Source organism: Dama dama, chromosome 5 (genome assembly GCF_033118175.1).
Source record: "Dama dama isolate Ldn47 chromosome 5, ASM3311817v1, whole genome shotgun sequence".
Lineage (NCBI taxonomy): Eukaryota > Metazoa > Chordata > Mammalia > Artiodactyla > Cervidae > Dama > Dama dama.
Genome location: NC_083685.1, coordinates 65,617,066 through 65,630,670, shown reverse-complemented (window position 1 = coordinate 65,630,670; position 13,605 = coordinate 65,617,066). Strand labels below are relative to the sequence as shown.

At 46.5% G+C, this 13,605-nt stretch overlaps 1 protein-coding gene across 2 annotated transcripts in view; it reads right to left on the bottom strand.

The window, feature by feature from the left end:
- TMEM131L (transmembrane 131 like) overlaps positions 1–11,354 on the bottom strand; it is a 172,080-nt gene extending 160,726 nt beyond the window's left edge. For both annotated transcript variants that reach the window (XM_061142535.1, XM_061142536.1), the window contains exons 1-2: positions 11,197–11,354; positions 10,433–10,503 (exon numbers count right to left, since the gene is read on the bottom strand). In XM_061142535.1, the coding sequence (XP_060998518.1) occupies positions 10,433–10,503; positions 11,197–11,320 (195 nt within the window). In that variant the 5' untranslated portion in view covers positions 11,321–11,354. The remainder of the gene's footprint in view (positions 1–10,432; positions 10,504–11,196) is intronic.
- Between the last annotated feature and the right edge of the window lie 2,251 nt (positions 11,355–13,605).

The following is a 13,605-nucleotide window of genomic DNA, read 5'->3' as shown; positions in this document are numbered from 1 at the left end:
TTGGTGCTCTGAGATGACCTAGAGAGGTGGGAGGGTGGGAGGCTCAAGAGAGAAGGGCTGCATGAATACATATAGCTGATTCTTCACCATTGGAGACACGGGTTCAATCCCTGGATCGAGAAGATCCCCTGGAATAGGAAAAGGCAAGTGGCTGCAGAGGAGCCTGGTGGGCTACAGTCCATGGGGTTGCAGAGAGTCAGACATGACTGGGCAACTGAGGACGAAGACACACAGCTGATTCACTGCATGGTACAGCAGAAACTAACACAATACTCTAAGGCAATTATACCCCAATAAAAAATAATAATAAAATTTTAACAAATAAAAAGACTGCTGCATTAAACCCATCCTGTGTGTCAGTCACTGTGAGGCCCATCTTCATCAACATCAGGCATTACTTACAGACCCAGCAGTCAAGGTCACCACATTAATCTCTGCTCAAGAACCTGGCTCCAAGCTCCTGACTGGGAATTGAGCAACCGACCCTTGACTTTGACACACTCACCCCAATCTCTACAGCCACACTTCAGCAGAGCTCTGGCTCCCATTCAAAACACTAGCATAAAACACTCCCCCTGTGACAGTGTTAATGCAGGCTCTAAGTGGACAACTGCAAATAAACAGAGGGAAAAAACAGAACGGGAAAGACCAGGGATTTCAAGAAACTTAAGAGATACCAAGGGAACATTTCATGTAAAGATGGGCACAATAAAGGACAGAAACAACAGAGGAGATTAAGAGGTGACAAGAATACACAGAACTATACAAAAAAGGTCTTATGATCTAGATAATCAAAATGGTGTGGTCACTCACCTAGAGCCAGACATACCAGAGTATGAAGTCAAGTGGGCCTCAGGAAGCATTACTACAAAGTTAAAGTTAGTGAAGGTGATGGAATTCCAGCCGAGTTATTTCAAATCCTAAAAGACGATGCTGTTCAAGTGTTGCACTCAATATGCCAGCAAATTTGGAAAACTCAGCAGTGACCACAGGACTGTAAAAGGTCAGTTTTCATTCCAATCCCAAAGAAAGGCAATGCCAAAGAATGCTCAAACTACCGCACAATTGCACTCATCTCACACGCTAGCAAAGTAATGCTCAAAATTCTCCAAGCCAGGCTTCAATAGTACACTGAACTTCCAGATGTCCAAGCTGGATTTAGAAAAGGCAGAGGAACCAGAGATCAAACTGCCAACATCCACTGGATCATCGAAAAAGCAAGACAGTTCTTGCTTTTTGTTAAGTCTACTTCTGCTTCATTGACTACTCAAAAGCCTCTGACTGTGTGGATCACAATAAACTGGAAAATTCTTAAAGAGATGGGAATACCAGACCACCTGACCTGCCTCCTGAGAAAAGTGTATGCAGGTCAAGTAGCAACAGTTAGAACCGGACAAGGAACAGACTGGTTCCAAATCAGGAAAGGAGTACGTCAAGGCTGCATAATGTCACTCTGCTTATTTAACTTATATGCAGAGTACATCATGCAAAATGCCAGGCTGGATGAAGCATAAGCTGGAATGAAGATTGCCGGGAGAAATATCAATAACCTCAGATATGCAGATGACACCACCCTTATGGAAGAAAGTGAAGAATTAAAAAGCCTCTTGATGAAAGTGAAAGAGGAGAGTGCAAAAGTTGGCTTAAAACCCAACATTCAGAAAATTAAGATCATGGCATCCAGTCCCATCACTTCATGGCAAATAGATGGGGAAACAATGATAGACTTTATTTTGGGGGGCTCCAAATCACTGCAAATGGTGACAGCAGCCATGAGATTAAAGGATGCTTGCTCCTTGGAAGAAAAGCTATGATCAACCTAGACAGCATATTAAAAAGCAGAGACATCACTATACCAACAAAGGTCCATCTAGTCAAGGCTGTGGTTTTTCCAGTGGTCATGTATGGATGTAAGAGTTGGACTGTAAAGAAAGCTGAGCACAGAAGAATTAATGCTTTTGAACTGTGGTGTTGAAGAAGACTCTTAAGAGTCCCTTGGACGGCAAGGAGATCCAACCAGTCTATCCTAAAGGAAATCAGTCCTGAGTGTTCATTGGAAGGACTGATGTTAAAGTTGAAACTCCAGTACTTTAGCCACCTAATGCAAAGAACTGACTCACTAGAAAAGACCATGATGCTGGGAAAGATTGAAGGCAGGAGGAGAAGGGGAAGACAGAGGATAAGATGGTTGGATGGCTCACCGAGTCAATGGACATGAGTTTGAGTAAACTCCGGGAGCTGGTGATGGACAGGGAGGCCTGGCGTGCTACGGTCCATGGGGTCGCAAAGGACATGACTGAGCAACTGAACTGCCACGTCCATCCCAAGCTCCCTAACTATCCCTTCCCCTCATCCTTCCCCCTGGCAACCATAAGTTCATTCCCTAAGTCTTTGAATCCCTGTTTTGTAAATAAGTTAATTTTATCATTTCTTTTTAGATTCCACATATAAATGATATCATACGGTATTTCTTCTCTAACGTCACTCGATGGCAATTTCTAGGTCCGTCCATGTTGCTGCACATGGCATCATTTCACTGTTTTTAATGCTGAGTAACTGGACACCGCATACATGTAGCACATCTTCCTGATCCACTGCTCGGCTGAAGGACACCGAGGCTGCGCCCAGGTCTTGGCTATTGTAAACAGAGCTCCAAGGAGCACTGGGGAGCACGTATCCTTTCAGATCATGTCTTTCTCTTGATACTCGCCCAGGAGTGGGACTGCAGAGTCATACGCCTACCCTGACCTCTTAAATTAAAACTGTGATTCCTCTTGTCCAAATCTTCCTCCAGTCTGCCACCACATTATCACTACAACTTTTTCTACTTCTCATTTCTCATCCATGTGCCTCCAGTAAACGGGCAGCTCAGTGAGGGCAGTGCTGTTCCTTCCTGTTCCCCGTGACAGCCCAGCACCTCAAACCGTGCTCAGCCCATGGTACGCGTGCCATGAATGTCTGCAGGCCTGAGCACAGTCTGTTTCCTAAATACTAGTGAGAACTGCCCCATACCCGTCAGAACGCTATTATCAAAAAGACAAAAGAGCACAAAGGTTGGAGAAGACGCGGAGAAAAGGGGACCCTTGGGCACTGCTGTGGACTGTGACGGCTGTGGCCACGATGGAAAACAGTACACAGGTTCCTCAAAGAGCTAAAAGCAGAATACCATACGATCCAGCAATTCCACGTCTGAGTGTTCACCCAAAGAAACTAAAACACTAACCTGAAAAGATATATGTATATGTGCATATAAGTTCACTGCAGCATTATTTACAGTAGCCAACACAAAGTCGCAACCTAAGTTGTAATCTAAGTGTCCACAGATAGATGGATGGATAAAGAACATGTGGTATGTATATACACTGGAATATTACTCAGCTAAATAAAAAAAATGAAATCTTGCCATTTGTAACAATATGAACAGACTTTGAGGGCATTATGCAAGGAGAAATAAGTCAAAGAAAGACCAGATACCTATGGTCTCACTTATTTGTGGAATCTTTAACAAAACAAAACAAAAAAACACAACACCAAGTTCAAAGATACAAGGAATAGATTGGTGGTTCCCAGGGGCAGGGGGATGGGGGTTGGGCAAAATGAATGAAGGATGTCAAAAGATACAGACTTCATTTATAAAGTGAGCAATTTGTCTCAGGGATATAAAGTACAGCCTGGTGACCACAGTAAATAATATTGTACAGCATATTTGACATTTGCTGACAGTAAATCTTAAAAGTTCTCATCACAAGAAAAAAATTTTGTTACTATGTATGGTAGTAAATCTTAACTAGACTTATTGGGCCTTCCCTGGTGGTCCAGTGGTTAGGACTCCAGGCTTCCAGTACAGGGGGCATGGGTTCAATCCCTGGTTGGTGAACTAAGATCCATATAGCATGGCCAAAAACTAAAAAATAAATAAAAATTAACTAGACTGACTGTGGTGATCATTTTTCAGTATCTCCAAATATAGAATCATTATGGTGTAAACCTGAAACTCATGGAACATTCTATGTCAATTATACCTCAATAAAATTTTTTTCCAATTAAAAAATGTTAATAGGAGTAGATATAACTATTTTTTAAAACTCAATTAAGCAAAATTTGAAAATTTGAAACTGAACATCCAATTATTTCTCTCAGACACAGGCACTTTCATCACCACCACAGTATTTTTCTGGTCAGACCGTGCTAAAGCTCATACAGGAGCAAGGGGGCCAAAAGCCCAATCTCATGCTGACCATCTCTGTGGTTCAAATTCCACGACTGCTGCGCGCTTATCACCTTGGACAAGTTACTTACCTGCTATGTGTTCTCAATTTCCTCATCTGAAATCAGCTCTCAACACTTCATGGCTTTTGGATGAGCTAGCATTCGAGGGTGTTATAGAATGCAAAAGCCTAGAGATCTCTTCAAAAAAATTACAGAGATACCACGGGAACATTTCATGCAAAGATGGGCTCAATAAAAGACAGAAATGGTATGGACCTAACAGAAGCAGAAGATATTAAGAAGTGGTAAGAATACACAGAAGAACCACACAAAAAAGATCTTCACGACCTAGATAATCACAGTGGTGTGATCACTCACCTGGAACCAGACATCCTGGAATGCAAAGTCAAGTGGGCCTTAGGAAGCATCACTACAAACAAAGCTAGTAGAGGTGATGGAATTCCAGCTGAGCTATTTAAAATCCTGAAAGATGATGCTGTGAAAGTGCCGCACTCAATATGCCAGCAAATTTGGAAAACTCAGCAGTGGCCACAGGACTGGAAAAGGTCAGTTTTCATTCCAATCCCAAAGAAAGGCTCAAACTACTGCACAATGGCACTCATCTCACAGGCTAGCAAAGTAAAGCTCAAAATTCTCCAAGCCAGGCTTCAATACTACGTGAAACCAAGAACTTCCAGATATTCAAGCTGGTTTTAGAAAAGACAGAAGAACCAGAGATCAAATTGCCAACATCCACTTGATCATAGTAAAAGCAAGAGAGTTCCAGAAAAACACCTACTTCTGCTTTATTAATTACACCAAAGCCTTTGTGTGGATCACAACAAACTGTGGTAAATTCTTAGAGAGATGAGAATACCAGACCACCTTACCTGCCTCCTGAGAAATCTATGCAGGTCAGGAAGCAACAGTTAGAACCAGACATGGAACAACGGACTGGTTCCAAATTGGGAAAGGAATACAGCAAGGCTGTATATTGTCACCCTGCTTATTTAACTCATATGCAGAGTACATCATGTGAAATGCCAGGCTGGATGAAGCACAAACTAGAATCAAGATGGCTGAGAAAAATATCAATAACCTCAGATATGCAGATGACACCACCCTTATGGCAGAAAGCGTAGAAGAACTAAAGAGCTTCTTAATGAAAGTGAAAGAGGAGAGTAAAAAAGCTTGCTTAAAACTCAACATTCAAAAAACTAAGATCATAGCATCCGGTTCCATCACTTCATGGCAAACAGATGGGGAAGCAATGACAGACTTTATTTTCTCAGACTCCAAAATCACTGCAGATAGTGACAACAGCCATGAAATTAAAAGACGCTTGCCCCTTGGAAGAAAAGCTATGACAAACCTAGACAACATATTAAAAAGCAGAGACATTACTTTGCCGACAAAGACCTGTCTAGTCAAAGCTATGGTTTTTCCAGTAGTCATGTATGGATGTGAGAGTTGGACCATGAAGAAAGCTGAGCACCGAAGAACTGATGGTTTTGAACTGTGGTTTTGGAGAAGACTCTTGAGAGTCCCTTGGACTACAAGGAGATCAAACCAGTCAATCCTACAGGAAATCAGTCCTGAATATTCATTGGAAGGACTGATGCTGAAGCTGAAACTCCAGTACTTTGGCCACCTGATGCAAAAGAACTGACACATTAGAAAAGACCCTGATGCTGGGAAAGATTGAAGGCAGGAGGAGAAGGGGATAGCAGAGGATGAGGTGGTTGGATGGCATCACCGACTCAATGGACATGAGTTTGAGTAGGCTCCAGGAGTTGGTGATGGACAGGGAAGCCTGGTGTGCTGCAGTCCATGGGGCCGCAAAGAGTTGGACATGACTGAGTGACTGAACTGAACACTTGAGAGTTTTTAAACAATGCCAGCAGTATTCATCCCATGTTAGTATTTTTTGACATTAACAGTGGAATCTGATGCAACCAAAAATAAACCTCTATGACAAAAAGCTTTCCAAATACGAGGTGGTGCTTCCTGGCCTGGAGCAAGAGGCTATTTCCTTAGTACCTGAGATACTCACTCTGTCATTCCTGTTTCACTTTCCACCAATTTCCGTTATCTACACGCTCAGGCTCAGGAGGGTAAAATAAACAAGCTGTGGGATTTTTAAAGGCAGAAAAGTTTCTTATTCAACACTTTACTATCTGAACCCAGGTCAGCTGTTTGCTAGATGGACCAACCAGGCCAGAAGAACATGGCCTCCCCATCCCATTCCATCCCAAGCCATCCCAGACCAACACGCTTCTGGACCAGGTAGCAGCTGCTCCTCCTCAGCAGTCACGTTCACGGCTCAGACCCTTAGGAGTGAGGCTTCTCACCCCAGCAAGATCTGAAGAAACTAAATTAATAAATTCTAGACTGCCCTTCTTGCCCCTAGAACTAATATAGAAATGTGATTATTAATAATAAGAACTCAATGCGTAAGATAGTCCATCGGCCATCTTTGAGAAAGACTAACCTCCTAAACAGGGAACTAGACAAGACACGGACCACTCTCCTCTCTCAGCAGGAAGAAGCCCTGAATGCCTACTGCAGACACAACATCGGCACCACAACGGGGCCACCAGGCGTAGGGGAGCCCAATCAGGGCAACAAGGCACACACGAGACCAAGAAAACAAATCCATACACTCAAAGAGGGAAGAGAAACGGAGACAGTGCCAATGCCAAGGCAGGGGTCAGAAGGACTGGTCCTGGATAAACCGCAAGGCAATAGGATTCGTGCTTTCATTCAACAGACCCATGTCAGGCCTGGCTAGCCAAGGGGCACGAGTGTCCCCGAGGACTGAGAGGCCGTGGACAAGGTCGGATTACAAAAGGCCTCAGGCCCAGAGGAGGTCAAACGGTTCACAGGGAATCCCAGAAGCTTCTGATCTTGGAGTAAGAGTAAGAAGGTGCACAAAGCAGTGTCTTGCACACATGCAACTACTTCTTGACAATAAAATATCTGACGAAAGCATCTGCTTGGGAGTTGGCATGGTGAAAGCCTGGATGAAGCACAATCAGGGGAGAGGGAAAATTCTGTAAATCTAATCGTAAAATAACGTGTTTTCTTCTTCCCTTTTGTTATCAACACAAATCAAGTTTTACTGTCCTTAGACCAAACTATTTTACAAAACAAAACAGTATATAACAAAAGGATATGAATACTATAACTTATCTATGCAACTGCTGGGCACATAATAAGTGTGAGTTGCTCAGCTGTGTCTGACTCTTCGACCCCATGGACTGTAACCTGCCAGGCTTCTCTGTCCACAGGAGTCTCCAGGCAAGAATACTGGAGTGGATTGCCAGTCCCTTCTCTAGGGAATCTTCCCAAACCAGGGATGGAACCCAGGTCTCGTGCACTGCAAGCAGACTCTTGCAATAGTCTGAGCCACTATGCATTTGCTGGGCACATACTATTACTCAGTTATCTGCACTGGCTCAGCCCCTTCAAAGCAGGAAAGCTGTTCCACACTCTCCAGTGACTAAATATAGGGGTCGGATGAGAATACTGCCAAAATAATACGAAACCTTTATCAAGCACTCACTAAGTTCAAGGCACTTAAGCGGCACAAAATCCTGAGATCAGCACCACGATTAACCCCGTTTTGAGGATGAAGAAACAGAGGACAGAGAGGTGGCAAAGGATGGAGCTCTGAGTCAAATCCTGAAGTCTGGCAGTTTGTAACAACTCAACTGTATCTGTTTTTACCAATGATGCATTATTCAAGTTCTTGGTCCGTTAAGAGAGCCATTAGAAAAAGAAAAAAAGAAAAAAGGCCCAATCGACAAAAAACATTTCCAAAAGAGATAACTGTATAAATAACAAGTGTTGGCCAGTGTTAGTATAACACCACATCTTCAGACACTCCTATTTTACCAATCACTGACAAATCTTAGGTTCCGAAGCCATCTTTATGTCTTCCTGAGAGCAACCCAACTTACAAATTCATTAAGCAGAAAACCTTCAAATTTAACTAACACCTATAAATAGCCTACTTTGACCAGACTCCATAACACATGAGGGAACTTTTTCTGAAAAAATTCAAACTACTTTGAAAAGAATTCCCTAAAAATAACTCTCTTTAGAATTCTCTGCAGTTTACACTTATACTCACAAACACACACACACGTGCCATTTAGATGATATGCAGCTTAGATACATAAATATAAATAGACCCATACCTCTCCTTACCCCTACCCAGGTTTATGCACGGTAAAACAATTTCAAAAAAATACACATATACACGGAGATGAAGTATTTAGAAAATGATTTTGAACATCAGTTTCACTTTCATTACAGCTTTGATTAAAATAGCTTAGGTATAAACGCTTCTATAGTGAACATTCCAGAGACACAGCTTCTAAAATTCTAACAAATTTTTTCACCAAAACAAACTATATTATACATATAAACAAAATCAGAAATTAAGAAATAAAATCACTTTTGAGCCTATAAATAAAATCATTCATCATCTCAGAGACTGACATTTCCACCTCTGAGGACAGTGACTGAGCCTTCAACTACTGCTGTAACAAATGAAAGTCTATAATTTACTTTCCTTTCAGTCTGGGTTGGCTTTCAACACTAACCAGTTAAGAGGTAGAGGGTACAATTGAGCAAAAATGCAAATATGTATAGATATACACCAGTGCTTCTCAACCCAGGCAATTCTGCTCCCGAGAGACACTTGGCAATGTCTGGAGACATTTTTAGCTGTCACAAATGGGGGGGGGGGTGGTGAGACAAGGGGGAGAGAGAAGAGCCACTGGTATCTAGCGGATAGGGGCAGATGCTGTAACTGCGTGACAGCAGGACAGACAGCCCCACAATAAAGAATTCTCCAGCCCCGAATGTTACTAACACCTCTGTTGAAAACTCTGATATACACAAACATGACCATACTTTATTTGTTAAAAGTAAATATGTCAAATGTTAAGTATGATTCTTTCATCAGGAACTGAATGATTTTTATTTTGTTCTTTTTTATCTTATTGCATTTTTAAACACTACACATTTGCCATTTACAATGGGGGGGCAGGGATCCATTTGGGAATAAACTTTTAAGAGAAGGACAAACTGATCCCCATCCCAACAGGACTTTTTCTCCAAGGACTGGTCTTATTCAGCACCCTGGCCTTCAGCGAAGGGTCAGGAAATTTTTCCTCTAAAAAAATTACCTCTCCACCTTGAAGCTGTTATTCATGAGCCCTGTATTCAAATGAATATTCCAAATATCTAGCAGCACTCCGAAATGTAAAACTACACAGCCTCACCAGTCCATTTCCAGCTACACACCCTGTTTTCTAAACAGCCAGAAGAGACAACATAGAATTAAGTGCTACCACCAATGAAGGAAGTAATGAACATCCTCAAAATTACCACACACAAACTGACTATTCCCTGAGGATTCAAACCACTCCCCCACCTACCCAAAACACGCATCTCCCATGTTGTGCATGCAAACTGTCGCTGCTCAAAGACAGTCAACAATATTATATTTAAAGGTGTGTATCTGCAATCAATGAAAATTTCTCCTAAAGTTAAAAAACCTTAAACACAAAGGCTTTGCAGTACTCTATGGCAGTGGTAAACCCTGGATGATGCCAAATGTCCCACCAATCTTCACCAACGATTTTTCCACGTGCCATCCTTATATCGCATGGGGTGGGGTGGGGGCCTTAAATTCAAGTTCTTAACAAGAGGCTGTATTTTAACACAAATTAAAGGCACTTGGAAAAGATCCAAGATCACAATCCTTTAAAGTCCCATCTTCATCCAAACGAAGATACTTAAGGCCAATGGCAAGGACCACTCAGTAACATTTCCGAAAGCAACACTGCATCTTCCGGTGGTCCTCAGGCACACAGCCTGGCGCACCGAGAGATCAGGGCACGGGCCCCTCGCCCACCCTGGACCACAGGCGGCCGAGGGGCCCGCCCTGTCCCTGGGCACCGGCGCCGCGGGCCGCGGCCCTGCTGAGGTGGCCTCGGCTCCCACCTCCTGAACTTGGGGCCGGCGTGACTCACGCCCTGTCACATGGCGCGGGAGGCGGCCGCGCAGGCCACCGTGGCCAGGTGTTCAGGCTCGGCCCGACCGTTTATTTGTCTTGCAAAGTGGCCCGAGCACCGGAGTCGCGGGGGGACCGCGGCCTCGGAGCCTCCCCCGCCCCCCGCAGCCGCCCTGTCACCTCGGCCGTCCTCACCTGAGTGGGCAGCAGGAGTTCCCCTTCCTCCGCCTGCCACAGCTCCACCACGTTCGGCATGGGCTCGATCGCTGCACCAACACCAAAAAACACACGGCGTTTTTAATGCACGGAAAAGAAACGCTTCCTGTTTCCCGATCGTCTCCTCCGTGCACCCGCCTCACCAAAACAAGCCTCCCTTCCCCTCCAGAGGCGGAGGCCACCCGAGGAGCCAGCCGCGGATCAGAACACAATGCACCCGGTGCGAGCCGGCAGCCCCTCGGACTGTGAGGCGACGGCGTGCGGGCTCGCGGGCTCTCGCGCTGGGGGGAAGGCAGGCCACCCCGCGGGACCCCGCGCTCCGCATCCCGCGGCAGCTGCGGCGGGCGAGTGCGGGACGCGGCCCTGGAGGCCGGGCTCGGGGAACAAAGCTGCAGGAAGCCGGGCCGCGGCGGGGCCCCAGCGCGCGCCACACAAAGCGGGGGCTGCGCCCGGGGCGCCCGGGGCCCGCGCACAAAGGCTCCGGGGCGCGCGCGGCTAGCGGTCCGCGCAGCGGTCCCTGAGCCCCGCGACTTGCCCAGCTTTCGGGTGGCCGTGGCCGGAGGCGCGGGGGCGCGGGAGCGGACGCCGCGGGGAGCGGAGGGCACTAGCCCGGAATTGCCGCCGCTCTCCTTCCCCCTTTCCCGTTCCTCCCCTCGCGCTCTTACAGATCTCAGCGGTTCCCCCAAAAGAAAGAGAGGGGGGCGGGGTGGAGCAGGGAGCCCGCGGAGCGGCGGCAGGCTGACCTTGTCCCTGAGCCCCTCCCGGGCGGCCGCAGGGCAGGAGGACGTGGAAGACGCCCAGCAGGAGGTTCACGGCCGCGGCGGTGCGGCGGTGGCAGCCGGGCTGCGGGCGTCGGGGCCCCGCCATGCTGCTGCTCGCGCTCCTCTCGGCTGCTCGCCGCGCTCGCCGCCCGCTCGCTGGCGCCCCGGCCGCCTCGCCCGGGCCCGCCCCCGCGCCGCCCGCCCGCCCCGCCCCGCGCCGCCGCGCCGCCCCCGCCCCCGCCCCCGCCGCCGCCGCAGCTGCTGCCTGCCCGCCTCGGGCGCGCCGCTCGCTCCGCGCGTGTGCGGCACAGATAGGGAGGGACGGAACGCCGAGGGGCGCGGGGAACGTGGACAATGCGAACGCCGCGGCCGCCGCCCCGCCCCGCGCGGAGCGCACGGCCGCGGGCCCGGCGCGAGGCCCCGAGGCGGGGGCGCCGGGCATTTTCCGCGACCGTGACAGGGGCGCTGAGAGCCGGCGGGAGGGCTCCCGGGCCACTGTCGCCAGGAACTTTGGGGTGGTTTCCGCTTGGTTTGAGCACGCGGGCCACGATCGCCTTGTGACCCACGGGGACGCCCGGTGGTGGTGGGTGGTGGGATGCGGAGTCACCCAGCGGGAGGCCCTGGGCAGGATATTAGTGGAAATAATGCACTGCTTGTCCGGAAAGGCGAGTGCAGCCACATGGCTACTGCCAGTCTGCAGCGAGGGTATCCGGTGGCTGCGAAGTCTGTAATTTAGCATAAGAGCTCCCCCAAGACCCGAGCGGCTGACCTCAGCGCCGCGTGGCGGGGGCGCACCCGGCATCCTCCGCGGAGACCTTCCAGTTGTGACAGGTGGGGAAGCCTCTTCGGAGAGGATTTACAGTTTCAGAGACCCTGCACACACTCCTCTTCGGATTCCTATTGCAAAATTTAGCCAGCCTCTTCTGAAATTTGGCTGGGGTCTGGGACGTGGTCAGTTGCCTGTCTAACATTCCCGCGGAAATATAAGTGATACTCGGAAATGTGTTTTCCCGCTCCGTTTTTTGCTGCCCTAGAACCAAAAAGTACACATAAGATCGGGGATGTCTTTTAAGTTAACGCTGTGCCAACGGTATCAACAGCAAGGGTTTATTCAGGAATCCATTTACATAAGCTGGAAGTATTGGCAGTCTTAAGATATTTTTAGTTAATTTGCTGCTTCCAGAGTAGCTTGTATGAAATTCAGAAAGTAAGAGCAATGTAAAGAGGGGAAGTGACCGGGGCACACCTGTCTACTTACATTGATCCTCTGTTTAATTGCTTCTGGTGCCTTAGAGTCTAGACAATGGCAAAGCAGTGGTCGAATAGCAGGACAGATGCAGAGAAGAACTAAATCAATTATGGATCCTCTCTTTCCCAAGGACATAATACAGTACTGTAAACCCAGCCTCACACTGTCTGGGCATAACTCTAAACAAGGTTAAATAGCCTAATTGCTTGGTCAGAACTTAACATTTAAGAAGATTAGCATAAATATAAAACCTCCATGTTAAAAATAAAAAAGCGTGTTGCATTATCTACTCTCTGGTATTCTCCCATGCCTTACCTTTTCCCCACGTTGCCTGCCAGCATCTCCCTTTCCTTAGCAATAATCTCCAGTCCCAAACCAGCATGTCCCTTTTTTCTCTTCATTTCACTTCTCTAGATTTGCTCTTGCCCCTTTGGCTCTGAAGGTCTATCTTCTACTGTGTTAACGAGGCCTCTTAAGACAAGAATGCTTGCCTAGTCCACTTAAGTAGTAACTGCACCTTCAAAGTTTGTTTTTACATGAAAGTTCCCTCATTGACCTGTTTATTTACAATCTATATTTTTTCTAAGACTTTTTTGAAGTAAATCATTTTTAAAGCCTTTTTTGAATTTGTTACAATATTCTGTTTTATGTTTTTTGGGTTTTGGCCAAGAAGCATGTGGCATCTACCTGACCAGGGATCAAACTTCCACCCCCTACATTGGAAAGTGATATCTTAACCACTGAACACCAGGGAAGTCCCTACAATGTGTATTTATGTCTTCTGACCATGCTACTTAGAAAGAAAAGCAAGCAAACATCGGCAACCTAACAGGTTTTATTAAATAGTTTAAAAAACAGTCACAGGCAAAAACTTTTTTTTTTTTTTGCTAATTTCTAAACTGTTTTACTTTTTACTGAAACTTTTTCACACCAGCCAATACCACAGAATCAATGAAAATGGCTTAACAGAGAGAAGAAAATTGCTATCGACAGTATATAAATACAGCTGTATTTTGTATTTCTACTGAAGCTTTTTAAAAAGGTCAGCTTAATTTTTCAAGTTGTGGTCTTGTGGACTTTATGGGGTTGGTAATGCTATTTGACTGTTGTTCAAAAGCCAGAAGTATGTCTGCAGTGCCATG